Source organism: Solanum stenotomum, chromosome 1 (assembly GCF_019186545.1).
Source record: "Solanum stenotomum isolate F172 chromosome 1, ASM1918654v1, whole genome shotgun sequence".
NCBI classification, from domain to species: Eukaryota; Viridiplantae; Streptophyta; class Magnoliopsida; order Solanales; family Solanaceae; genus Solanum; species Solanum stenotomum.
In genome coordinates, this window is record NC_064282.1 from 16,160,045 (window position 1) to 16,187,692 (window position 27,648).

The following is a 27,648-nucleotide window of genomic DNA, read 5'->3' on the forward strand; positions in this document are numbered from 1 at the left end:
AACTTCTATGGACAAGCCTTTCTCATATGTAAGTCATTCACATGGACAGCTTTGTGACATGTGGCGCTTATATGGCATGATAACATGGCGGGTCATCACACTTTGATAAACAAAATTCATCCTAGAATGTTTTTGGTATTTATCGTAGCTTTCCCTTAATTTGTTCCTTTTCTGAGCTAAACTCCTCTATCATGTTTCTATATGCCATTAAGAGAAATCACTTTGCACAATTCACAATCATAAAATCGATTCTGCAAAAATATATATATCTATATTCACTTTTATTCAGCACAAACAGTAACTGAGTTACCGTGAGAGCCGATGCACTATTGGTCCATAGACACCTTCCGTACAAAAACACAATTTATTGGACCACTTTCTCGAATAAAATAAAGATTTGAGGCCAACGAATTTGGACAAATAATAGAACATACGAATTCAATTGAATTTTTTTGGCATTAAAAAAAGGAAAGATTACATAAATGCACAACTTAAGATATCATAATCTCTAAAATTCCTTATCATTTTAAAAAAAATACAAAAATTCCCTCTCGAATACATTTTTTTTTTTTTTGATAACCGAGAAATCCGTCTGTGACCCGCCCTTTGGACCAATCACAGCCTTCTAAACTCGGTGGATAATGGGCTCGCCCCTCTACCCTTCTCCACTTAAATACCGGGCTTCGCTTTGCATGGTGTGGGGCTTGAACCTGCGACCTAACCTATCAGATACATCTATATCCCCTCTCGGATACATTTCTCCCATTAAGTAATGTATTAGACAACCAATAAATATATCCCTAAGCAATGAAAGATTCAGAATTTTCGTAATTGGAAAAACTTTCGGGATAAGATGTAATTAACCCCCAAATGTATGGAATTTGTGTAAGTTTCTCTTATAAAAAACTTTGTTTTCCAAGAAACAATTTGTGCTAACATATATGACGAAAAACAAAATAATATGTCATGAGATCAATGGTGTGCATCGGTTGATCGGTTCGATTCAATTTTATGTATTATCGGTTCGATTTATTGATTTTCGATTTTTAATTACATCAAATCATTAATTTTTTTTATTGATTTATTAGTTTTTGGTCGTTAACGGTTCGATTTTTGATTTACCCAATAAAAAAATGTTCATAAAATAAATATATGACTTCTCACTTCTCTAACAATTTAACGCGATACAATGAGACAAGAAAATCGGCTGTAAATGCTTTGATATAGTGAAACAAGAAAAAAAAAATGAAAAATTGCATAAAAAATATCAGATGTAGTAGGAAGACTACAATTACATGTTACAACCAAAAGTCTGAAATAGAAGTATATGAAGTATAAAGTGTGTAGATAGTAATGTAAAGTATGGATACAATGTTAAGTCATGTTAAATTAGAAGTAATATTTAATATTTATGAAGGGTACAATAGTAAATCACTATCGTCTTAATAGGTTATCAGCTTACTCAATAGTAAAAACCAAACTCAATATTTTATTTTATTTTACAAAATCATTAAAAGTTCGTCAACCTAATAACACTTTTTTTCAATTTAATTTATTAATCGATTTGATGTTTGCATAAAGTGTCAAAGAAAAGAAGAGAGTAGCATCACTTAGCATTTCCCTTTTGAGCACCACACTAGCTGTGGTCCAGTACCAGTACCATGTGGTCGCATAATAATAATAATAAAAGAATTACGTGTCTGACCGTCTCATCATGTTATTCTCTATACCTTACCTATGTCACGATTACAAACAACTTCACATTTATTTTTCAGATCGTCAAACGTTAGTAGTAACAACTCTGCCCATTGTTCCCACATGACCATGGCGGTGGTTGACTCCATGGTCTTTCTATTCCTGTTACCGGTGGCTCTGTTCTTTAACTCGGTAGCTTCACAGTCAACCGGATATACAAACCATACTGTTGGTGGTTCAGCTGGTTGGTTCTTTGACATCAACACTCAAAAGGCTTCTGCTGATTACTCTGCTTGGGCTGCTAAACAGACCTTTAATCTTGGTGACACTTTGGGTGAGTTCTTTTTTTGATATTTTTGAGCACCCTTTTGGGTGTTTCTTGATCGATGGGTTTAGTCATATCTAGAGTTGATTTCTCCATTAATAGTTATTATCTCATAAAGTCACTATCTTTGTTGAAGAAAACTGAAATCAAGAAACTCTAATTAACTGAGTTTTTGAGCAATTTTAGGGAGAAAAAGGGTGATTTTTGTTTTTTATTTTGGATAAAGATTTCTCCTTTTTGGATTGTTGAATCTGCTTGTGCATTTTGGGGGAGATAGACTTGTTTAACGAACTTATAATGACAGCTATTAGTAAAACAGTGACTGATCTGTATTAATGTCAAAGAATGTACATATTTATGTTCCGTTTGTATCATTGTCCAGTGGTACATTGCATTCGATGTCTCAAGTTCTTGGATCCATCTTTGTATCTAAGGCAAGTTGTATAGATCTTAGTGAAGACTGAAGAGTCTTGAGAGATTAGAAGTTTCTTAATTTGTGTGGTTCGTGCCAATTAATTTGAGGTGTTTGATAAGTTCTTGTAGTTTTTTATTAGGTCTTACGTTCCGTGATCCTGAAATCCTAATGGCTTCTAAGCTGAAGAATGCTAAGCATATCTGCTGCTACATCTCTTCACATATCTCATGTTATAGGCTTCTCTGTTTGGTAGAGTAGAGTAGATCAGTGGTACACAATCTTTGTTGTTGATAGATCTTGTACTTTATTCCTTGCATTTTTTGATCTCTCAGATCTTGAAAATTAGTACATAAATTTAAGACCACTGGCCTGGGAAGTTACAAGGCATAATACATAAACATGATCCTTAACTTGATGTCAGTTGGCAACTATGACCTTTAACTTTAGCTATGCATAAGTAGACACTTAAACTTGTATAAGTTGAACAAATAGACACATTCGTCCTACATGGCACCCTACATATGCCATGTAAGACATGTGTGTCTACTTGTTCAATTTTATACAAGTTTAAGGGCCTACTTGTGCATGCTCAAAGTTGAAGGGCATAGTTGTCCGTTGAAGCCAAGTTAATAGTCATGTTTATGTATTATGCCAAGTTACAATCTGCGTTGGATCATAGGTTCTGATGGAAGGAGGATGCAGATTTAAGTCGGAGAAAGATATCTTTGTGGAGTAAAATGATGGTTGAGATGTTTTGCTAGATTGCTCTTTCTTTCTGCATGTGGTAATAACATAAACAGATTTGGGTATTGTAGAGACTATAGAGAGTTCAATGTTCCCTTGACCACAAATTGTTGCATTGCCCAATTCTACTGATGGGTATAGTTAAATGAACAAGAATTTTCAGAATATCACATTGAACTAACTGATATTCTTAACTAGCAAAATGAAACTAACTAAATTTTATTAGTATCCCGCCAACGTTCTGCCACCATAATCCCTCAAACAAATGCTGATTAAAGAAAGTTCGAAGATTATATGCAACTTGAGAAAAATGGACTCCCGGCTTGCTTTTGTTGCTAGAATCTTCATTTGATATTTTAAGATGAAGTTAATTGTAATGGGGTGATTTCTTATTTCAGTCACGTCATCTGATTCACTATCTCCAAATATGCTGTGAAAGATTAGATTCAAAGTGAGATGAAATATAAGACGTAGTAGTGAGTTGAAATGAAATGGAGTTTGGTACATAGTTAATGATTTGCTCACAGTTACTGCTATTCTGATTTGTTTTGTATTTATGTGTTCAGTGTTTAATACAAACACCAACCAGACAGTTATTCAAACATACAATGCAACCACATATAGGAACTGCACCGCAGATTATGCTTCAGATGATGACACATTTCAGTATCAAGGAGGCAGCAATGAATTTGGTAAAGCGATGACAATCACTGTTTCATTGACCCTCGAGGGCCAACAATACTATTTCTCTGATGCTGATGATGGGAGTCAGTGCCTGAATGGCATGGCATTCGATATCAAAGTGAGGCATGGTACAGGACTTCCTCCGAGCCTCAACCAACCACCTCCTCCACCCTATGTGGAACCACCATCCACAGTCGAAGATGCTGAGTCACCGCCTATCACCGTGGTAACCAGCAGCCCTAACGGTGGTGTGAGGAGCAGTGCTAGACTCTTCTTGGCGGTTTTTGTACTTGTGATGTTGGTGTTGCATTTGGTCTAAGGTGGAAAACTATACTTCCTAGTTCCAAGACAGATTTGAAAGTTGGAGCTATCCATATATTTATTGCTTAGAAATGAGAGAAAGAAAGGAGTTAATTCAAATTATTACAGGTTTTTGTATTGTAGTAACATATTTATCTATCACATTTTTCATTCAATTGTCCTGTATTTACCACAGGCTGTTACATGGAGAAATCTATTGAGATAATTTTTTATCCAATTTTTGATTGATTGAGAGATGCTTGTTAGCCCCAAACAAGGATCCAAAATTCCAAGTGGTAGGGATATCATACATACCACTAGTAGGCACTAAAGTTTCAAAAGACAATTGAATCTTTCAATCATTGAGGAACATCACCTATGATAAGTATCAAGCATTCAATTTGGTGACCCCAAAATATAGGGGGTATGCCTACAAAACCCAAAAGTTTTATTCTCTTAATATTCAAAAATTAAGATAGAATTAATTTAATTTCTTTTATAAATATCGTAAAGTTTTAAAATAAAAATCTTCATTATAATTGATAGATAAAATATATTTTAATATTTTTGTGAGGCACGTAAAAGAGAAAGTGAATATAAATAAAATTGATGGAGAAAGTAAAACGGACAAAGAAGAAGAAAATGAGAAGTCAAGACAAATCTAAAAATTGATTGCAGAGAGAGACAAAGCAAAGAAAGAGGAAAGAATGCCCTGAGGAATACGGGTAGGTAGTAAATGTAGTGCTTAAAACGTTAAATCTTCATTTTCATTAAAGTACACAATGAATTGAGTTTGATACTAATCTTTTTCTTCTTTAAACTGAAAGATTTTGTGGAGGAAAGGGATGCCAAGCAACACCATTTTAGTGGAGACCCACTTCTGAGTGAAACAAACAGTGATCGTTTTCTTGTCGGAGAAGCAAAAAGTTTCAGTTTTGGTGCATACCAAGATATTTTCTTGGGGTGGGGTTTGCTTGCTTTGGAATAACTTTTTGATTCTTGAAAACTTTGTTATTAACTTTATCTTCTTTCTTTGGGGTTTCTGTTAGTTTTTCTGTTTGGGGAGTTGGGATTTTTTTTCTTTCTTCTGATAACTGCGGTGTCAATGTTATTAGGGAAATTGGGTTGAAGTTATCTGAAGTAAAAATGGGGTTGATTACTGGGATTCTGATGGGGATGATCTGCGGGATAGGGTTAATGGCAGTTTGGAAGCATATGACGAGGTACAGGAGCAACAAAAGAATTGCTAAGGTATTCTCACCATTCTCCAGATTTAAATGTTTTTCAAGTTTGTCATAACTACAATTATCCGTCAATCCTAACATTTTAACAAACTAGTTTGGGTTGGCTATTTGAATCCTCAGTATCTACTCTACTCTGGCTGGATCCATTTCATTCCAATACTCAATAGTTTGTCTTTTAAGTCAATTTTTTAGGGTTCTGTAACTCTAAATTTTCTGGCAAATAATGGACTTATGGTAAGTATCAACTCGAGAATGGAAATTTTTCCTTTGAGGTTCTCTTTGACAATTTACTTATTATTATTATCAAGATGAAGGTTTTTGTTTTCAGGTTGTTTCTCTTTGCCCTGTAGTGTACTTCATTGCGATAAACGAGTGAGGTAGTTAGTATTAGTTACAACTCTTAGTTTTTACCAGAAGAGCAATTTTGGAAAGCACACTGAAAATGGTGATAATTTTGTGTCTGTTAGGCGACTAAGTTGTAGTTTCTACTAATGATATGTTTGTTAGTGTGTTACTTTAGAAGATGTATAGCTATATGCTTAATAGTGGAATGTTTGTTAGTTTCTGCTATTGATGTGGATAAGGTGTTTCATGGTTGCTTCCTAAGCGGTAGTATTTGGCTGCTTGATGCTCGACTTTGCTCAGATGAGGTAGTAGCTGATATTGCTCCCTGTGGTACTGCTATAAGTAGTATAAAAACTGGGCAATGTTGTTGCTAGTGCCAAGATTTACATCCTCATCATCATGCTTGCAAACAACATTCAAATTTCTGATATGCATTTGTACTTTCTGAAGGACTGGTATTCATTTCCTTGTTATATTTTACATCTTTTTACAGGCAGTAGATGTGAAAGTAATGGGCTGCCTCTGCAGGGATGATCTAAAGAAAGTTTGTGGCGATAACTTTCCTGAATGGATATCATTCCCGGTTTATGAACAGGTTGAATGGCTTTACTTGTTTCAGTTTCGCCCTTTATTTCATTGAATCTTGTTCTTATGACACTTAGTTCATTATTTTTCCCTTTTATTGCATTGACTCTTGTACTTGTGTCACTTAGCTCATTTACTCAAGCTGAATTGTTCACTGAATTGTGAATAATCTTCTTAACATCTCCGGAAGAAAAGCTCAAAGAATTAATGCCCTCATATATATATTTTCAAACAGAAAAATCTTCCTGTCTTTGAAGAGATGCATATTGTTCAACTGGCCTTGTTAGCTTATCGTTATGATAGGAACAAACATTCACTTAATTCCTTCTTCTTAAAGCTAAAAGGCAACTTTCTTCACTGTGATCTAGTTACAACTAATGTTTTTTTCTCAAGGAATGAAGACACTGAAGATCAGTTTTACTTACAACAACAACATACCCAATTTAATCCTACAAGTGGAGTGTATGACTCATATAGGAGATGTGTTATATTTAGACTGTTTTTTAAAGTATATTACCCTCAAATATGGAGTAACAATACAATCTAACAAAGAAATGGGTAATTTACAGAAACAATTATGACTATATTTACAAGAAAGGGATAAAAAATGTGTTGATAAACAGTAATCTCCATATCTTATCAATGTCAGTTGTGAATCTTAGTGGTTATGCATTTCTGGTGTTTTCGCAAACTTTTTCTCCACGCAATTGAAAGAAATAAACTGATACAGTAATCACGTCGTTGATAATTTGTCTCATTTTATATGTCATGGCAGGTCAAATGGTTGAACAAACAGTTGAGCAAATTGTGGCCATTCATTGCCGAAGTAAGCTTTTTACCCGTCTTTAGCTATCCTGAGCAATTTTCTGCTTTGTAAACTAGTTTTGGTGTAACTTAGTATAATTGAACTTTGTTTTTTTGTTTTGGTAACTGATAAATCCCTGAGGGTTGGTGGTGTACGGTTCGAAACTTGGTGGAAAATGGAACCAATCCCCTCTACCATTCTCTACTTAAATACCAGATTTCTTTTGGTGGCAGAGTTCGAACTCGTGACGTGCACCTAACCCATATATCACTTGCTAGGGTCTTGCTACTAGACCAAAGCCCTCGGGGTTTTATAATCAATCTTTGCTTTCTGAGTGTGTTTAAAATCTTGCGGATATTTGGTTCACAACCAATTACACAAGAGATTATAATACATGAATAATTATCACTGTATCACGAAATTTGTATATATGTTGTGGAATTAAAAACATGGATTTGAACTAGATTATTTTGTCAATACTGCTTAATTTAAGCATCATTCGTTAGTCACTTTGAAAAATTATGCTCGGATAGTAATCTTACTCAATAAAGGATATCGGAGTAAATAACATTGCAATTTTTATGTGGCAAATGTAACTAAATTATGTGATTTAGTTTTCTTTTTAATATATCAAAACTTAAATTGTGTAACACCAAAACCAAGAATTAGCTCTCATACTCAGTACTAGGGGTGTTCATGGTTTGGATAAAAACCGATCCAAACCGAAAAACCAAACCAAACCGATTAAATGAACATATTTAATTTGGGTTTTGGTTTGGTTTGGTTTTAGATTGTTAAGAACCGATAGTATTTGGTTTGGTTATGGTTTTGTTCGAAAAAAATCGAAGAAATAACCGAACCGAACCAACAAGTTATATACATAAATTTTATTATTATACATACATAATATATTATATTCATAAACAATTTTAAAGATTTTCTATATGTTTCATCAAAAATTATTTATAATTTACTTATGAAAGAGCAAATGTCCAAGGTGAGAACATTTTTCTTATTGGTTCCATGTATATGAGTGTCTATGAAAATTCATTGTGAGACTGAAAATGTCATTGTCTCTTCCTTCTATGCCAAAATAGTGAATTTTGAAGTTTTATTCAGTAAATTCAATGATCCAAAGTTTTGTAATGCTAGTCATTCTAACTATTTTTTCGTTTGAATGGATTGTTGTCACTTTTTTCACGTTTTGAATGAATTGTTTCTTTTATTTTTATGTATGGTTAATAACCGAATAACCGAACCAAAACCGAAAGCAACCAAATCGATAAATGTATATTATATTTGGTTTGGTTTGGTTTGGTTTTGATAATTTTAAAATCGATTAAATTGGTTTGGTTTTGATTTTAACCAATAACCGACTCAAACCAACCCGTGAACACCCCTAATCAGTACCAATGTAGAAATATTAATATTTAAACTCAAAATTATTAGAAGTTCTTACTTTACAATTTGATCATGAGTTTTATTCCTACTATGAAAAGCTGAAAAGTAAACCCAAGAAAAATATGTTGACTCTATAAAATAAGGGTGCTTTACTTTAAGAGTAATTTTGTCATTTTAGGTGGTCTTATCGGTTTTTGCTATTAATACATTCTTCTACCCATATAAAATATTAAATAACTTAATAAATTATGTATGCATTAATTTGTGCAAGAAATGCAAATGGTAATGTTGTATCAGAAAAGTAGAATTTTACGGCAAAATAATTTTCTCCTATACGAGAAACCAAAACCCCGAAATTTCTTTTTTCTTTCTAATAAATATTATTCAATGTTCTAAAAGGTTGGACACGATATGTGGGGCCTAAGATCCTAGATTTTTAAAATTTTCTATTTTATATATAATAAAAGATAATAAAACAATGGATTATGAAAATACATTAGAAGTTTTAGGAATCTAAATTGATTTAAATGTTTTTGGAAATTTTAACATAAGTATCTAAGCATACTACTAAAAGTAAAAGAAAATATTTTTTATTACTGAGAAATCCTTGAGAGCCTGTACATGGTTTGAAACTCAGTGTACCTCTGCCTATCTCCACTTAAATATTCCCTCCATACTATTTTATATAATAGTGTGTTTGATTGAACACAAAAGTAAGAGTTTTGAGACTTGTAGTTTAAAACAAACTATAAAAACATTTTTGTGGATAGAAATCATTCCATTTAAGTGTAAAACAAGAAGTTTAAAGTTAAATTGTTTCTAAATATAAAATTCTGTCTGTTTTTCTGGCAAACTAAAAAGGAAGTACGTCACATTAAATGAGATAAAAGGAGTACCAAGCTTCTAGTTCGTCAGAGGGTTGAACTCGTGACATGCGCCTGACACACATATCACGTGTTGCACTCTTGCCATTGAGATGAAGCCCCAGGGCATACAAAAGTATAAAATATCACAGATACAAATTAAGTACAATGTCTTACCAACCTGAACATCATACTGGAAAATCATCGCAATTTACGAAAGAGATGTTATCAAGCTATACATGTACCTCCTAGTAAATAAATCATGAAAGTTCTTTGATACTACTTTTCAAAGATTATTCCTTTTAAAGTTAAATTTTAGCTTAAGGTGCTCAAATATCATATAAATTAAAAAATGACTGAAGTACAATTGGCATTCTGCTGTTCCAACAAGTAATTGCATCAAGAAACAATTATTAGTACTACGGGAAGTTAATGCAAGTTGATAGGTCCTTCAATCATCGAGTACACAAGAGTAATGCTTGAAGAGTACTAGTCAGATATATTTACTCGTCAACACTTGGTAGTTGGTAGTCAAACAAACAGGTTCCATCACCTGTCAACACAAAAGGATAACATTGTCATCAGACGGAAGAGAACTTTTTTGATATTTGGTGAGAAAAAAAGATAGGGTGGGGTGATCTTGCCTTTGAACGTCAATTACTATAATTAGAGTCATTACTAATGCATATGATATTTTACCTATCTTATAGTGTATTATCATGAGCTTCTACTTACAGATTTGTCCCCACCAATTAAAGATAACTTATAATATGATATTTGGAATGCTCAAAGAGTAACATTTTTTCCTGATTAAGGAATAAGTTAGATAATCAGGAAAAAACATAGAAGGCAGAACTCTGAACTAAGCCCAAAGGCTAGGTTCCTTCCCAGTCCAATATTCGAAGCATGTTAGCATTTAATTTTAACTGGAAAGAGAAAACCCAGTTTAAAGAAAGAGACTTGCTTCTCGAGACCAAGAACAAGTGATGACGTGAATACCAACTATCTATTGTGATTTGTGATAAAAGATACCGATGAGGTTTACCGGTAATAGGTTCTCAATCAGAGAATATACGAAATCTGGACTCCAATTTAGGACCCGTTTGGCCTTAGATTTCCCAAATAAAATTTGGGATTTTTTTTGACAAATAGTGTTTGACCATACAATTTGCTAATATTTGGCAATTTTTTTTGGCAAATAACCCAAATGCCCAAATACTAGAAAAAACTAGTATTTGGGACAGATCTCATTATTTGGGAGCTTTTAAAAATTGAAATTCTGCACTAAATTTTTATCTTTTACATAAACACCCTCTATAGTAGTTGCTTGCGCTGTATTCCATAATTTTTTACGTGAACACCAAATGAGTGATGGAATATTCAGTGAATATGAAAGTGATGATATGGCGTTGTTGCGGCTCAGGGTAACAAAGTCATGTGCTTTGTCTACTTAATGATGCATGTTGCACTCACTCCAAACTACCACATTGCTCCAGTGTCATGGACACTACTTGTTATTTGTTGCAACGACAATCCAACTTACTTGTTGTAAAGTCATGAATCTTGCTATGTCGACGTTTCTATCTTGCTATGTAATACAAACTTATGATTAATTTTGATAGTTTTTAAAACTTATGGGTATAGATTATATTTCTTAAAAAAGTAAAATATGTTTCTCAAATACTATAGCCAAACACATGGTGTTTCACCTAAATCTTCACCCAAATAATATTTACCAAAAATGTTTGGGAATCTATGACCAAATGCTAGTTTAGGGCCCGTTTGGCCATGCGATATGAAATCATGAGATGAAATTGAAATTTTGCTTGGACAAGCGATATGAAATTTTTGTGTTTTATATTTTCTCATAAACATAAGAATCCAATAAGTTGTAAAACTATTAAAATAGCCCCAATTGTTTATTCATTCTTACCAAATAAACAAAAAATTATAAAATTGCATAATAAATTGTTACAAAGCTATTGGTTCTCTACTTAAGTAACTGTTTCATCCAACTTTAATTCAATTAAAAAAATTGAACATGAATTGTAGTGTACTAGTTTTTAATATATTCCCCTACATAGTACAAACAATCTCTTCAAGTTGAACTTGCATTTCTCGATCATATGACCGAGAAGACGAACCAACATTGTTACTTTGAGTCATTTGTTGGTCAATATCATTCACAACTATATTTTCATGCTCATAGACCATAAATATTTCATCACTTCTTTGGTATTCTCGCAAATAATTATGCAACACTGCACAAGTTATGACAATTTTCACTTGTGTGTCAATATCAATGGTTCATAGCTTGTTTCACTTGTGTGCAATTACACATTTTTAGTGCATTAATATCGTACTAAAATCAAACATATTGGAAGTAGTGATTATCAAACATACATCACCAATTTTGTCCTTTTTCATATTAAATTGCTTTAAACATTTTCATATGTAGCCGAAAGAGAAGGTTTTTTTATTATGAAAAAACAAAAAAAGTATTACTCCCTCCATTCTTATTTATATTCACCAAATCAATTCCTACTTTATCATTTATATTCATCAAATTTAAAGTAATAATAAATTTCATGTTGCTGAGAATAATAAATTTTAAAAAGTAATGATGTGATTATATATTTTATATATATATGAAATAAATGGTTAGTAAATATAAATGTGGGTTGTTTTAACAAAATATAAACTTATGGATCAATTTTTGTATTTAAAAATCCCAAATCATGATATGGAATTCTCATATCATGATTTTTGGAGAATATGGGATTCCATCTCATGATATGGAATCAACATGAAATCGCATGTCCAAATGTTGATTCCATATCGTGATATGGTATCGCATGGCCAAACGCCTACTTAGAGTTGCAAATGCTCAAATTTCATATTTAAGATTGAAAAAGAGTAAACAAGGAGTCAAATATTAGCTTAGGAATTTTGATGGTGAAGGCTTATTAAGAAATCATTTTGAGCAGTTTTGTTACTCCCTTTATTTCGCTTTATGTCTTATTTTGACGAGGCACGAAATTTAAGAACACAAAAAAGTTGTTTGAATCTTGTAATCTTAAACTAAAGAGGTGTATAACATACCAAAATTACCTTTTGAATCTTCTAGTCTTAAACATGCCACCAAAATTCGTTCTGCCTAATTCATAACGAATTAAGGGTTCTTGCATGTACATGGACTTCTTACCAACATATAAATGCCTTTGAAGATTCTCCAATGCTCGGAAGCTTCTTTCTGAGTAACGATTCTGCCTTGAAGTTAAAATTCATTAGGAAGATAGATTTAGATCACAATGGAGACTGATGATCTCCTCCCCCCCTCGAAATTTGATATGGCAGAACTTTTGCTTTCTATATAGCTCTTAACCCCACTGCTCTGTGCAATGGAATTTAGTTTATACTGTTATATATCTCATCTTGCATGACAGTTATTTCGCACGGAGAATAGTACGATAATGGTCATACTTTTTTAATGGTTACACTTGCATATCAAAAGGAAAAATATCTCTTATCTCATTTGTTGTGTGTGAACCATGTTTCTTTTCCAACTTCTGTATTGTGTTAGCCAAGACCCGATCTCTTGAATATGTCACTATGCAGGCAGGAGAGGCTATTATAAAAGAATCTGTTGAACCTCTTTTAGAAGATTATCGACCTCCTGGAATTACTTCATTGAAGTTCAGCAAATTATCATTGGGAACTGTGGCACCTAAAATAGAAGGTAGCAACATCTAAATATCATCCATGTTAAAGTAATTTATAATTCATTCCAATCAAGTCAATTATTTTAAGTTGTATAACTGTTGATCAGCAAAAAGAGTACTGAATTAGAACTCATGCTATCCAGCTTTCTTTTAATCAAGCTGCCTTTGGAAAGAAAAGGCAGTCTGCTTAGTAGGAGTTTCCACACTGCTTCTGGTTCTCCTCATTGTGCTAATTTTCTACTCTTGAGATTCTTCTGAATCTTCATATCTATCAACTTGAATTAAGTTATGGTTTTGAATCTTCTGTAGTTCATCAATGATTCAATATTCATGCCAAAAGGTTTTTGTTGAATTAAGCCATATGGGATTGAGATTTCATGTGATAGTCACCATGGTCATTTGAGCTTTCTTGCTGGTGTCAGTTTTGTGGTTGTTTAAAAAGTCAAAAATGCAGTATGCACTCGTGTTCCGTTCGTTGTCTGAAAAGTCAGTGGAATAGTGATTTCTTATTAGTCCTACAATATTGTGAATGCCTATTTATCAAAAGAAATACTCTGAATGCCTGAAAGGATAAAAACAATCCACTGGGTGCACTGAAGATATAGTTAGTTGCATTTTTCCTAATATTGGTGCTATTGGGTTAACGTCTTCGCAAAGTTTGATCTGTTTTTAGGGTATGCTGCTCTGTTTATATTGAAAACTGAAGTGAAAAGAAGTGGGACCAATTTCCCCCTTTTTTTTTTTGTAACTCAACTTCTATATCAAATGGCTAAGAAAATCTTCCTTCGGGGTGGCCTAGTGGTTTGAGCTTGGGACTTCTATATTGGAGGTCTCAAGTTCGAAAACCCTTGCCAACGAAAGCAAAGGGTTTCCCTTCTGGGTCGAGCTCGTCACACCAGGCTTGCCTAGTGTGGGTTACCTCTCCTATGTGGTTTGCGAGCTATTGCATAGGAGCGGGGGTTTTACCCTGTGCGCACCCAAAGGGTAGCGGCTGCGGGTTTCCCTTGTTATCAAAAAAAAAAAAAATCTTCCTGGTACTACTTGCTTCATGTTGCAATTGATGGCAACAAAAAATCTGCCAAGAGCTTATCTTGTCATGGTTATTGTCACCTTCCTAGCAAGATTGCCGTGGTCGTTATATGTCTGATATTCTTTAAGAGAGTGTCCATGGTGTCACACAGCATGTTTGTTACTTAATCAATGCAGGTATTCGTGTACAGAGCCTTAAAAAAGGTCAAATCACTATGGATATAGACCTCCGATGGGGTGGTGATCCCAATATTGTCCTAGGTGTGGAAGCTGCAATGGTTGCTTCTATACCCATTCAGGTGTGTGCTAAATACTTTCACTAGTCTATTTTGCTTGGACAATTCAATGTTGACTACCTGGTTATATAGAAAGAGAGTTGCACTGACCATTGTCAAATTGGTTGCAGTTGAAAAATCTTCAAGTTTTCACTGTTATTCGTGTTATCTTCCAACTAACTGAGGAAATCCCTTGCATCTCCGCTGTTGTTGTAGCATTACTCTCTGAGGTATAGCTGAGTTCTATATGTCAATTTGCTTTCCTTTATTCTTTTGTTTCATTTCTCCTTTATGTTGTGGCCTTCTCCAATATTTTAGCTACTTTTGCTTCTTGTTATTCGTGTTATCTTCTAACTAACCGAGGAATTCCCTTGCATCCCGGCTGTTATTGTAGTGTTACTTTCTGAAGTATGGCTAAGTTCTATATGTCAGTTTGCTTTCCTATATTCTTTTGTTTCATTTCTCCTTTGTGTTGTGGCCTTCTCCAATATTTTAGCTTCCTTGGCCTCTTGTTTACTCTAGGCGGGTGGATCCTGGCATGACCCAGGAAATGCCAAACCATCTAAAGATATCCTCCCATAATCTTGTGGCTAATTTGCAATGTATCAAAATAAGGTCCATGTTTTCATCTCGCCTCCTGACAAAGGAAATATCAACTCAAGCAAACAATATTTCGTATCCTAAGATTCTTCATCGTAAAAATTACCCTTCTAGTAGCTAACCACGCGAAGAAGCACACCTTCCTCTGCACCTTAGGAATCCATGCCGAATCATGTGACAAACCATCCTTTTTCCTTACCAGAAGTTTCTCATAGAAGGACTATAATCTTAACTGATAACTAATTGTTATTCCCCAACTCCCAACTCAAAACATCGGGTTTAGTTCACATTACTTTTGAAGTAAACCTAGCAATCTTTAAAGCTCGGACATCTCCCAATCCTGGAAGTTCCTCCTAAACCTCAAATACCAAGAAGTCCCATCCCCTTGTATCCCTCTAACTTGCTGAATAGATACTTTCCTTTGGCAAGAAACTCAGTACANGTGTAAACAGGAATGTATAGAGGAGGTAGAGCAACTAGTAGATATGTTAGGATCTTTGTAATTAGCCTTCCTAGCCCCTCTATGTACGAATTTTTGGAGGTCACCAGCATAGCCTTAATGCTGAGGAATACAACATTACTAATTTCAAAAAAAAAAAAAAAGTTTCTCATAGAAGGACTAATCTTTACTGATAACTAATTGTTATTCCCCAACTCCCAACTCAAAACATCGGGTTTGGTTCACATTACTTTTGAAGTAAACCTAGCAATCTTTAAAGCTCGGACATCTCCCAATCCTGGAAGTTCCTCCTAAACCTCAAATACCAAGAAGTCCCATCCCCTTGTATCCCTCTAACTTGCTGAATAGATACTTTCCTTTGGCAAGAAACTCAGTACAAACCGGGAATTCATCCTTAAGCACGGAACTTTGCACCACTTTTGCCCCCCAAAACTAACTCTACTTTCATGCCCAACCTGGAAAGCAATGTTATCTTAAAAACATTCCACCCCTTCATTGTGTTCCTCCATACACCACACCGAAAGGCATAGTGATCAACTTTATTCTCCACCCCCTTCCATTTCATTATATTTATCCACAATCACCCCTCTCCAAAAAGCTTCTCCTCATTAAAAGCTTCCATTTCACGATATTCATATATATATGGAACAATGTGTATTTGTTGATTGAGACAAATGATATGGAGTAAGAGTTGTGATATTTGTCATGGAAAATTGTTTTTCGTTCACTAGGAGAGAAGTAATTTTTCTCTTTTTGATGGAAAAAATCAACACACACGACATACCCAGTGTGACTGAAACTGAATACTGGAAATGAGGAAATCATTTTCTGAAGAAAAAAAATGTCTTCTATCACCTATCTATTTCGTGCTACTGAAGCACCCAACTCCTTGGAATGACTACCATGTTCTCACGGTCACTTTTAAATTTCCATGCCCAAAGTGCTCAATTCAAACTATTTGGTAAAAATAATATAGGGCTAACGTTACTGGTCCTTCCACTCTAGGTAAATATAGTACTCTTACGTTTTGCGCATAATCTCCTTTAAAATTTAGTTCTCAAGTGAACTCTTAAAAGCATTATTTTTCTTTAGAATTTGATTATTTATATTTAAATTGAAATATAAGGAAATATTTTTGCAAATATGCTCTCATGAGTTGGCCTCCATTTCTAAGTACTCCCCCCGTCCCAATTTATGTGGTACTTTTCGGATTTCAAGATTCAAAAAAATCAATTTTTGACTGTAAATTTTTTATATATGTTTTAATTATTTTGAATTGCCAATTATTATGACTTGTAGTACTTTTTACGTAGTTTACACATATATAAATTTTATTTCAATAAATTTGAAGATTCCATGCGCAAATTTCCTGTCAAACTTGAACTGTTTGACTCTCGAAAAACGAAAAGTGCCACATGAATTGGGACAAAGGGAGTATTGAACTGGATGCTAAATACTTGGCGTCTAAAGTTTAGACATGGACTGTGAGAAGAGAATGTCTTGCTTCCAGGGTCACATGAACATGCAAAAACTTCAGTGGTATCAGCATTTAAGTAGTCATGCATGATAAATCATCTGGGCGCTGACTTATCTTGGTTTACTTCTATATTCTTGTTCAGTATAGTTTAAATCCCCCCTTTTATTTATTTTTTATGTTACTCCCATCATATCTGATCATAGAATGGTTTTCTTTTGTTCATCGTTATCTGACGATGCCTATTCTGCCCTAAATTAGATTATTGATCTGAAGATGCTTATGTCCTGATAGATGTTAGAATGAATGATTCCGTTTTTGTTCGATCAGCCAAAACCTAGAATTGACTATGTCTTGAAGGCGGTCGGTGGAAGTTTAACAGCTCTTCCTGGACTTTCAGATATGATTGATGTGAGTGTCAACATCTTCTCTAACAGTACTCTTTCTTGTTTCTAGTGTTCCCATTTTTGAATGACAATGCTGTTTTTTCTCATTGGAAGGACACTGTAAACACAATAGTGACGGATATGCTAGAATGGCCGCACAGAATTGTTGTTCCGATTGGAGGCATACCTGTGGATACTAGGTATCTTCATTTCTACGAATATTCTAGTGACCAAGCACTTCACTTATCAGTTCCTTATCTTCTTAATCCTTGTAATGTGCTAATGGGAAAAGTAGATTTTGGGTTGCTTCAGTTTGCTACTTATATACTTGCGAAAAAAACAGAAAACAAGATTGTGCATCTACTAAAGGAATGACCTGCTTGAAATCAATTCATACTGCTGTTCCTTTCCTGTCTCAATGTGAATTCAGGTGTTTCAGTTCAGAGTTCAGATACGTGTGAGGAAACAAAGATCAAGTGGCTTTTGGTAATTGAACACCAAAGTACTGTGGTTTGTGATCCAGTAAAACATGCATAGCTTAAATTTTGAGACTGTTTTAGGTAAAAGGTCTTGCAGTGGCTTATGATCGTAGACAATTGTTTCACATGTTGCAATGTATTTATTTGCTTCTTCATTTTGGCCTACTGCTGTTATTTTTAATCTCTATTTCAAGCGCTTCAGCAAATTTGTTGTTGGATGGGGAATATGGACACGAGGTGACATGTCTGCAGATATAGTAGTAGTTCTTTATCTTCTCTTCATGCTTATTTTTCATCATTTGTAACCAGTATTTCCCTCCATGCAGTGATTTGGAACTTAAGCCACAAGGGAAGCTCACAGTAACTATTGTCAAGGCTAATGGCTTGAAGAACCACGAAATGATAGGAAAATCCGATCCATATGCTGTTGTACACATACGCCCACTTTTCAAGGTTAAGACAAAAACTATTGACAACAACCTAAATCCTGTCTGGGATCAGACGTTTGAATTAATTGCAGAAGACAAGGAGACCCAATCCCTATTCGTCGAGGTTTGATTTCAACAATCACATTAGTTCCTGTGCTCTGCTCTGTCTTGAATATCTACGGATGCTGTACATCCTGCTGTTTTTAGTGGATATGTGCGATAGTTGAGCTTCACGTCATTTTGAGCAGGTCTTTGATAAAGACAATATCGGGCAAGACGAGCGAATGGGTGTCGCAAAATTGCCTCTGCATGAGCTTGTAGCTGACGCTGCCAAAGAAATTGAATTAAGATTACTGCCAAAACTTGATATGCTCAAAGTCAAAGATAAGAAGGATCGGGGAACTATCACAATAAAGGTACATCAGTGATTCAGATTCATTTGTTGAGGTTTCATTGTTGCTATGCCACTATCAATCAATCAACCAAACCTGAATCCTAAACTAGTTGGGGCAGATTACATGCAATCCGATAAATCAGTAGTTTACAGCATGCATCATAGTTCAATTAGTTTTCAGTTTACTGCAAACTTAATCCTTTTCGAGGTTTGGAACCGACTATGCTATGCTTAACATTCTTTAACTGTGTATGAAATTTTCTTAACTTATTATCTCTCTTTTAACAACCAGGGTTATAGGATGGTGTGTTTGCTTGTAAAGCTTATTCATTGTGGTGCAGGTGTTGTATCATGAGTTCAACAAGGAAGAGCAGTTAGCTGCTCTGGAGGCAGAGAAGGCGATCCTAGAAGAAAGGAAGAAGCTGAAAGCAGAAGGGGTCATCGGCAGCACAATGGATGCAGTTGGTTCAGGTGTCGGTATGGTGGGAAGTGGGATTGGAGCAGGCGTGGGGCTCGTTGGAACGGGACTAGGTGCCGGTGTAGGCATAGTTGGAAGTGGCTTTGGAGCTGTTGGCAGTGGCTTAAGCAAAGCTGGAAAATTTATGGGAAGGACATTCACTGGTAGTTCAAAGAAGAATGGTTCCTCTACTCCAGTAAACTCTGTTCAAGAAAATGGTGATGCAAAGCCACTCAAAAGTGAATAGACCTCTGCCTTTTTTTCATTTTTTGAGAGACTGTTTGAATAATGAAAAATTAAGTTGGTGTTGATAGAATGGTGATAGATTATGCCAATTTGTGAAATATTTTATGGTGTTGGATTTTATGTACATCTCAAGTTGATGTAATTATTTTCATGAAAGTTAAGTCAAGGTGATATATTTATTTGTTTTCTTTGCTAGCATTGAACTAGGTATGTCAGAAAATTGTCAGCCAAAGGTTTCAGCTTTCTCGTGAACTCATTATTCTCGCCGTGACCTTACTATAAATGAAGTGCTTTCGTGAGGTTGAGGAGGATAGAATATATGCAGATTTTGTTCCACTTTGTCCTACGTAAGAGACTGTTTTCTCGATAGATCTTCGATTCACGTATTTTCAAAAAGTATGAAAATCACAGTAGTGAAGAAGCAATCTCCCATGAAAGCTTAAAAATCCAACTAAAATTCATTTTATAGGAAGAAAGCTTGTTGAGAATTCAATTGACTAATAAAAGTGTGCTCTCTCTAATAGCTTTAGAGTAGGCAAAAATCCTGAGATCAAATCTCATCGTCACCTATATCAAAAAAGAATTTTCATGTGATTTATGAGATGGTCAAACACTACAAAGTTGATACAGTTATTTATACAAGAACAAATAAATAAAGAAAATACATAGAAAAATGGTGTACCTTTTTATAAAAAGACTTATTATGCGTCTCGAAAAAACCAAGTGGATTGTCTACATCAGACAAAGCGTGCTTAATGCTGATTACTCTATGATTTAAAAACGAGAATTACAATTTATAAGTTCGATTCATTTTAAATATTAATTTAATCTAATTTAACATAAAAATAAATTTATAATTTCTTCGTACTACCTTTCTTTTACTTATTGATTTTGAAATGTCTCTCTATTGAATATAATCTTTCTACTTTTATTTTTGGTAGGATTGCACTCTTACCATTCTCTTTAGATTTCATTAAATATATTATTATCATTGTAGCTTAAAAATTGACAATTATTTTGAAACGGAAAGAGTAAAATATTAAATATGGTAGAGTGACATGATTGAGAATAATAATGTAAAAAAGGACCAAGACACCAATGGGCTATGGGGTAGTGTCAGTTCACTATAAAGTCAAAGACCACATTCATAGCTTTAGCTACCTTCCAACCACAAACACAAATATAGTATACAAAACAACAAACGACTTGCTTATGATTCCTTCCTATAATACTATAAGCTTTTTCTTGTAGGCCATATTGCACATTAATTGATGTTATTTCAAAATATTTTATGTTAAATTTAAAAAATATAAAAAATAAAGTTGTGCTTGAAATTTGGACATGAAAATTTCAAGAAGTTTCTAAAAATTATTTTTGGGAAAATGCATAAGTACCCTCAAGTCTATGCTCGAAATTCCAGAGACACACCTAACCTTTACTAAGGTCCTATTACCCCTAAGGTCCTATTACCCCCGAACTTAATTTATCTATAATATTCTACCCCTTTTCGATCTACGTGGCACTATTCTTGAAAAAAATGCCAACATGCATTGGGCCCACAAGAAGTGCCACATAGGCCAAAAAGGAGTAAAATATTACATATAAAATAAGTTCGGAAGGGTAATAGGACCTTAGTAAAGATTATGTGTGTCTCAGGGATTTCGGCTATAGGACCTTAGTAAATATTACATTTTCATATTTCCATATGGTTGAAAGTGAAATAATGTAAAGAAAAATACGTAAATATATCATGTTTGTAATAAATATTTTAATTACTAGCATATTTCGATAATGTAAAATATTTAATATGTCAACTTGCAAGATAATATGTCTAAATTAAAAAATAACACTAAAATATGAATGCAACATGTATTTGACCTTTATAAAAAAGTAGTACAGTAGCTAAATAAAGTACAACCTCCTTTTCATGCTTTGGTAAACTCTGCTAGTACCTTTTTCCCTTTTGTTCTACACTATCTAATTAAAAAGCATTAAACAAACAAAAGAGAAAAAAAAAAAGGAAAAGAAAAGAATCTTAATGCTAGTAAATTACTCCCTCCGTCCCTTTTTAGTTGTCCACTTTAGAAATGACACACAGATTAAGGCAACAATGATTAGCACAGTGAAGTTACAATTTTACCCTTATGACAACTTTTCACTTCAAAATTACAACCACTTATTTGAATTCAAGTGAAATAAATTGGAGGGAAACAACATACATTTTTACAATTTTCAAGAAGTGTAAATAAGGGTATAATAGGAAAAAATTTGTTGTTCTTTCTTGATTTGTCAAAATGGACAACTAAATAGGGACAACTAAAAAAGGAAATATGGACAAGTAAATAGGGACGGAGGGAGTAATAATTTCTGGTATTTAATAATCTGATAGGGTACTTTAATTTTTAAAGAAGGAACAAATGATGTTTACACTTTGCTTACACAGCTAACCTGAATTTGGTTTTCAACTTGCTTTCTAGAGTGTGGCTCCTTCAGTTTTTGCTTTCCCTTTTTAATCGGTGGCAACGCCAGAATTTTTGTCAAATGTGTTCATACTTTAGGGACAAGTAAAAAATAAAATTTAACTTAAAAAGTGGAACTTAACTGAACTTATATTCTATTTTTTAACTTTTAAAACGGAACTTAAGTTTTAAAAAATATAATGCTTAATTATGGGCTCAAACCCAAGCCTCCGAGGCGAATTTGAATAACTTTAACTATTTGACCATCTTTCTTTACTATGTTAAGGGTGTCCAACAGATAGTATATATCCAAAATTATCGATATTTAGCATATATATACTCACAAAAATTTTCGACAAAGATTGTTCATCTGACCACTCTTAGCTAGGTGTAGCTCCGCCTTGCCTTTTTTGCCCTCTAATTAATTTCTTTTGGTTCTTTTATGTGGGCTACAGAGAAAATAACCTATAATTAAACTAACTAAGAGTCCTTTGGATTGACTTAAAAAAGTAACTTTTTAGTAAAAAATAAAGTCAAATTGAAATGACTTTTAAGTCAAAAAATAAAAAAGTAGGGGGAAACCTACTTTTGATTTTTGACTTATTTTAAGTCATTTTAAACTTATTTTATGTCATTTTTTACTTTGCCAAACAATTCCTAACTTATTTTTAATTCATTATTGACTTATTTTAAGTTATTTTTTATATTTATCAAATACTTTCAAAAATCAAAAAATTGACTTTAAATTTGACCAACTTTTAAATCAATCTAAACACCCTTTAAAAATTAACTTATAAATGTCTTTGTTTTGTTGTTGTGTTAAAAAGGTAAGAATGAAATATGCTTATTTGAATATACATTATATATATAGTCGCCATATAAATATTCTACAATTTTATATGATTACAGGTCATTGATGCATCAATTAGACAGCTCGAAAATCATAAATAGTTTCATAAGAAGGAATCAACAAGACAACTATATCTATTTGTTATTATGAGTTAATATCTCAGATAGTCACTCAACTTTGAATAGTTCACTTAAAAAGTCACTCAACTTTGAGTTATTCACTTGGAAAGTCATTTAACTTTGTTTTTTAACCCAAAAGTCACTCAGCTATTGATATTCACTTAAAAAGTCACTCAACTATTGATGTTTCACTTAGAAAGTCATCCAATAAATTTAAATAATTTATTCAATAAACTTTATTAAAATCTAATTTTTATTTTAAACTATTTTTTTTAACAAATAATAAAATGTCTATTTTAATTATCTTATTGACTCACTCCAACTATTTAACTTACAATTTTTTTAAAAAAAAACGTACATCAACATAGATGAAATTGTATAAAGAAAGTTACAAGAAAGAACTGAACTGCTAAGAAGTGAAGAGAAGAAAAGAGAAGAGAAGAGAGGAAGAAGAAGAAAATTTTAGCGTAAACAGAATCTTGTTATTCTCATTCTTTTTCAATGCCTTAAAAGAGGCTTATGAGTACAGTTTAAATAGACTTCACAAACGGACTTAATTCTAACTAACTATATCAGTTAACTAACTAACTTTCAAGAAGTTAGTTAACCCTGTAACTAACTTTTAACTACTCACATTATTCTTGAGTCTTTAAGTTATTCCTTCAATACTCCCCCTCAAATTAGGTACTTTAAAAATGTTTCGAATACCTAACTTGGAACTCAAAACTTCATGCTACATTCTGGACAGACTCTTGGTTAACACATCTGCAGGTTGTTCATTTGTAGGAATGTAATTAGTAGAAATCACTGCTTGCATAATCTTTTCTCTAATGAAATGACAGTCTATCTCAATGTGTTTAGTTCTCTCATGATAGATTGGGTTTGCAGCTATTTGTATGACAATCTTACTGTCACTATACACTTTAACTGAAAGAGTAACTTCTACACCTAGTTCCTTCATTAATCCAATTATCTATACCAACTCAACCACTGTTGAAGCCAAGCTTCTGTATTTAACTTCTGTTGAACTCTTGGAGGCAGTAGTTTGCTTCTTAGACTTCCAGATGATAGGAGAGTCTCCAAGCTTAACTACATATCCTGTCACTGACTTCCTAGAGTTAGGACATGCCGCCTAATCTGCATCACAATAAGTTGATATCTCAATATTCTCATTGCTAGATAGCAAGACTCCCTGCCCTGGTTCTTTTTTCAGATATTTAACTATTCTAATGGCTGCTTCCATATGAGACTTTTTAAGAGCTTGTAACTATTGACTCAGAATCTGTACAAAAAAAGAGATATCAGGTATGGTCATAGTGATGTATAGAAGTTTACCTATGAGTTTCTGATAGGACCCTTGACCAGCCATAAGTTCTGCTTGAGTTTTGAATACATGATCATCATATTCCTTTGATGTTAACTTTATATTTGCATCCATAGGAGTCATAGCAGGCTTTGCAGCCCTTAGACCAACTTCAGAAATTAACTTTAATGCATACTTTATTTGATGCATTATAATACCTTCATTTGATCTAGCAAACTCAATACCAAGAAAATATTTTAACTCTCTTAAGTCCTTCATCTTGAATGTTTGTTGTAAATACCCTTTGGTCTCATTGATCAGTTTTAGGCTATCACCTGTGATGAGCATATCATCCACATATACAAGAATAATTGTGATGCCTTATGTACTTCTTTTAATAAACAATGAGTGATCATATTGACTCAATTGAAATTTGAACTTAAGAAGTGCCTCAGTTAACTTAACATTCCATTNTAACTCTAATGCATACTTTATTTGATGCATTATAATACCTTAATTTGATCTAGCAAACTCAATACCAAGAAAATATTTTAACTCTCCTAAGTCCTTCATCTTGAATGCTTGTTGTAAATACCCTTTGGTCTCATTGATCAGTTTTAGACTATCACCTGTGATGAGCATATCATCCACATATACAAGAATAATTGTGATGCCTTATGTACTTCTTTTAATAAACAATGAGTGATCATATTGACTCAATTGAAATTTGAACTTAAGAAGTGCCTCAGTTAACTTAACATTCCATTGCCTAGGAGCTTGTTTCAACCCATACAAGAATTTCTTAAGTCTGCACACTGTCTCCCCCTGACTCTGAAAACCTTATGGTAAATCCTTGTAAATCTCATCAAATAGATCACCCTGTAAAAAGGCATTAAACATATCTATTTGAAGGATATACCATTGTCTTGCTGCTACAATATCAAGCACTGACCTAATCGTTTTTATTTTCACTACTTGAGAGAAAATTTCTTGGTAATCAATCTTTTCTTTCTGATTGTACCCCTTGGCTACCAATCTAGCTTTAAACCTTTCCACTTCACCATTAGTTTTGTACTTTATTTTGAAAATCCACCTGCACCCAATGGGTTTCTTACCCTCAGGCAAAGACACTACCTCCCAAGTGTTGTTTTGTTGTAATGCACTAACCTCTTTCTTCATAGCTTTCACCCACGTAGGATCTGCAATGGCCTGATAATAACTTCTAGGTTCTGTGGATGCAGAAATAACTGCAACATATATAGGCTTGGTATTTTGGTGCCAAATGAGCATAGGCAACATACTTGGACATAGGATAGTCTACTGTTTCGTTCACACTTAATGACACAAAATCTCTTAGCCAGACATAAGGGTTTTTATCCCTTGCATATCTCCTAGTAACCCTATAAGGTGCCACAAGAACTTCCACTTGTATAGCCTCTTCTGGATGTGTGATTACCTTTATGGGTTGTATCTCCATGTGTCACAATAACTTTGTCCATATCATTCATATTCAACTCACTAGCACATGGAACAAACAGTTTGTTACCTGACCTACTAGTATTGTTTTTGAAAGGAAAGACATCCTTCTTAAATATAACATCCATGCTAACAACTAACTTCCTTGTTTCTAGATCATAAAGTATACCCTTTCTGAGTCATTGAATATCACATATGTACTGTCATTTTATACCTTGGATTTAGCTTATCCAACTCTTATACTACCTTAGCATAGCAGGGACACCCAATGACTCTTAAATGTAAGATACAAGGCTTCTTGTGGTAGAACACCTCATAGGGAGACCTGTTTTGTAAGACTGAACTAGGTAGCTTGTTGATTATATGTACTGCATCTAACACACACAGACCCCACAAGCTAATAGGTATCTCAGCTTGGAACCTTAAATCCCTTGTTACTTCTAGTAGATGTCTGTGTTTTCTCTCAGCTACCCCATTCTGCTGAGGAGTATATGCACAACTAGTCTGATGAAATATGCCAAAACTATTGAACAATTCTTTGCACACTGAGTTGATAAACTCAGTTCCATTATTTGACCTTATGACCTTAACACACCTACCAAACTGAGTTTTAGCATACATAATGAATTGTTTAATGACCAGACACATATCAGACGTCAACTTTAACAAGTATACCCAAGTTAACCTTGAAAAATCATCCATTATAGTGAGAAAAAACACGTTACCATCAAATGTAGGCACTTTGTAAGGACCCCAAACATCCATGTGTACAAGATCAAAACATGCTGAAGTTTGTATACTACTTGTAGGAAATGAGTTTCTAACTTGTTTTGCATAAGGACAAACAGTACAATTATTCAATAAATTGGCTATATTATCAGTCTTTACAAATATAAGCTGGTAAAAGGTCATACTATCAATTTTTACATATATAAGCTAGTTCAAGGACCTTGTAGATGCATCTCCAAGCCTTTTGTGCTACAGTTCCACATTTGTAGCCTCCTCATGAGCATGATTTTCTTTTACAGCAAGAACACAATCACTGTTTTGAAACTGCTGCAACTTTGTACTTCCAGTAAAAATATACAGTCCATTCTCTTCTCTACCAATCTCTCTCACCCTTCTTAGAGAGATCCTGAAAGAGGCAAAAATTAGGAAAGAAACTCACGGAGTATCCTAACTCTTTTGTGAGCTTTGACACATACATTAAATTGAACTTGAACTGTGGTATATGCAATACATTAGTCAAAGATGTCCTTGTAGTAACAATACTAGATCCAACGTGAGTAACTTTAGCAACAACTCCATTAGGTAAATAAACTCCTCGAGACACTATAACAGGTTTATCTAACAAGTTGACATCTACTACCATATGATTGGTAGCTCCAGTGTCTATTATCCATTTCTGTATGTTGTTAACTGAATAAGCAAATTGATTAATACCTGCTAGATTGGCTGAAGAGACTGAATTTGCAAAAGTGATGTTGTCACTTATATTCTTCAATAGGTTCACAATTTGATTATATTACTCCTTGGTAAATAAATACAATTCCATTTCAGACTCTCTGTTCTGTGAAGAAGACTCTGTCTTGTATGTCATTCTTTTTTCTTGTAGTATGCCTTACTTCCTTCAAATACATTCTCAAATGTATCTCCCATCATTTCACACTGCTCAGATTCTTGAAAATGATCATCATCGCATTATGGGCCCTTGCACTTGAGTGATAACTACTATTTCCTGCATGTACTCCTTTCTTTCTGAACGTGTTATAATCTGATGGATATCCCACTAACTTGTAACACACTTCTTTGGTGTGTCCTTTCATTCTACACAACTCACACTGTACGTTGTAATTCTTTTTATATCTGGTAGCACTATTCCTTGTAAACATAGCCATATCAAAATTACTGCCACTTGATGCAGAATTTGCACTTAAAATTCCAGAATTTGCACCTATAGACCTTTGTCCTTCATTACTAATTATCATTCCATAAGCCTGATTGATTGATGACATATGACTCATAAGCAAGATCTGACTTCTTGCTTGGTTATAGGAGTCATTAAGCCCCATGAGGAATTGAAAC

General features: G+C 33.8%; 2 protein-coding genes across 3 annotated transcripts; both read left to right on the plus strand.

Moving 5' to 3' along the window:
* The first annotated feature begins 1,743 nt into the window (after nt 1–1,743).
* Nucleotides 1,744–4,401, plus strand: LOC125862895 (cucumber peeling cupredoxin-like). The gene is made up of 2 exons (XM_049543020.1): nt 1,744–2,029; nt 3,746–4,401. Exons 1-2 carry the CDS (start codon nt 1,819–1,821, stop codon nt 4,180–4,182), a joined length of 648 nt encoding a protein of 215 aa, XP_049398977.1. The 5' UTR covers nt 1,744–1,818; the 3' UTR covers nt 4,183–4,401.
* Nucleotides 4,402–4,753: 352 nt separating this feature from the next.
* Nucleotides 4,754–19,535, plus strand: LOC125862828 (calcium-dependent lipid-binding protein-like). 2 transcript variants are annotated; one of them, XM_049542956.1, is made up of 13 exons: nt 4,754–4,888; nt 4,991–5,126; nt 5,279–5,414; nt 6,246–6,347; nt 7,113–7,163; nt 13,025–13,145; nt 14,335–14,456; nt 14,564–14,662; nt 17,297–17,377; nt 17,467–17,552; nt 18,158–18,383; nt 18,508–18,675; nt 18,995–19,535. In XM_049542956.1, the coding sequence occupies exons 3-13, from the start codon at nt 5,310–5,312 to the stop codon at nt 19,355–19,357; spliced, it is 1,524 nt and encodes a 507-aa protein (XP_049398913.1). In that variant the 5' UTR covers nt 4,754–4,888; nt 4,991–5,126; nt 5,279–5,309; the 3' UTR covers nt 19,358–19,535. The 2 variants fall into 2 exon arrangements, with proteins under 2 accessions (XP_049398913.1, XP_049398903.1); XM_049542946.1 differs by having other exon boundaries at nt 4,833–4,892.
* Nucleotides 19,536–27,648: the final 8,113 nt, after the last annotated feature.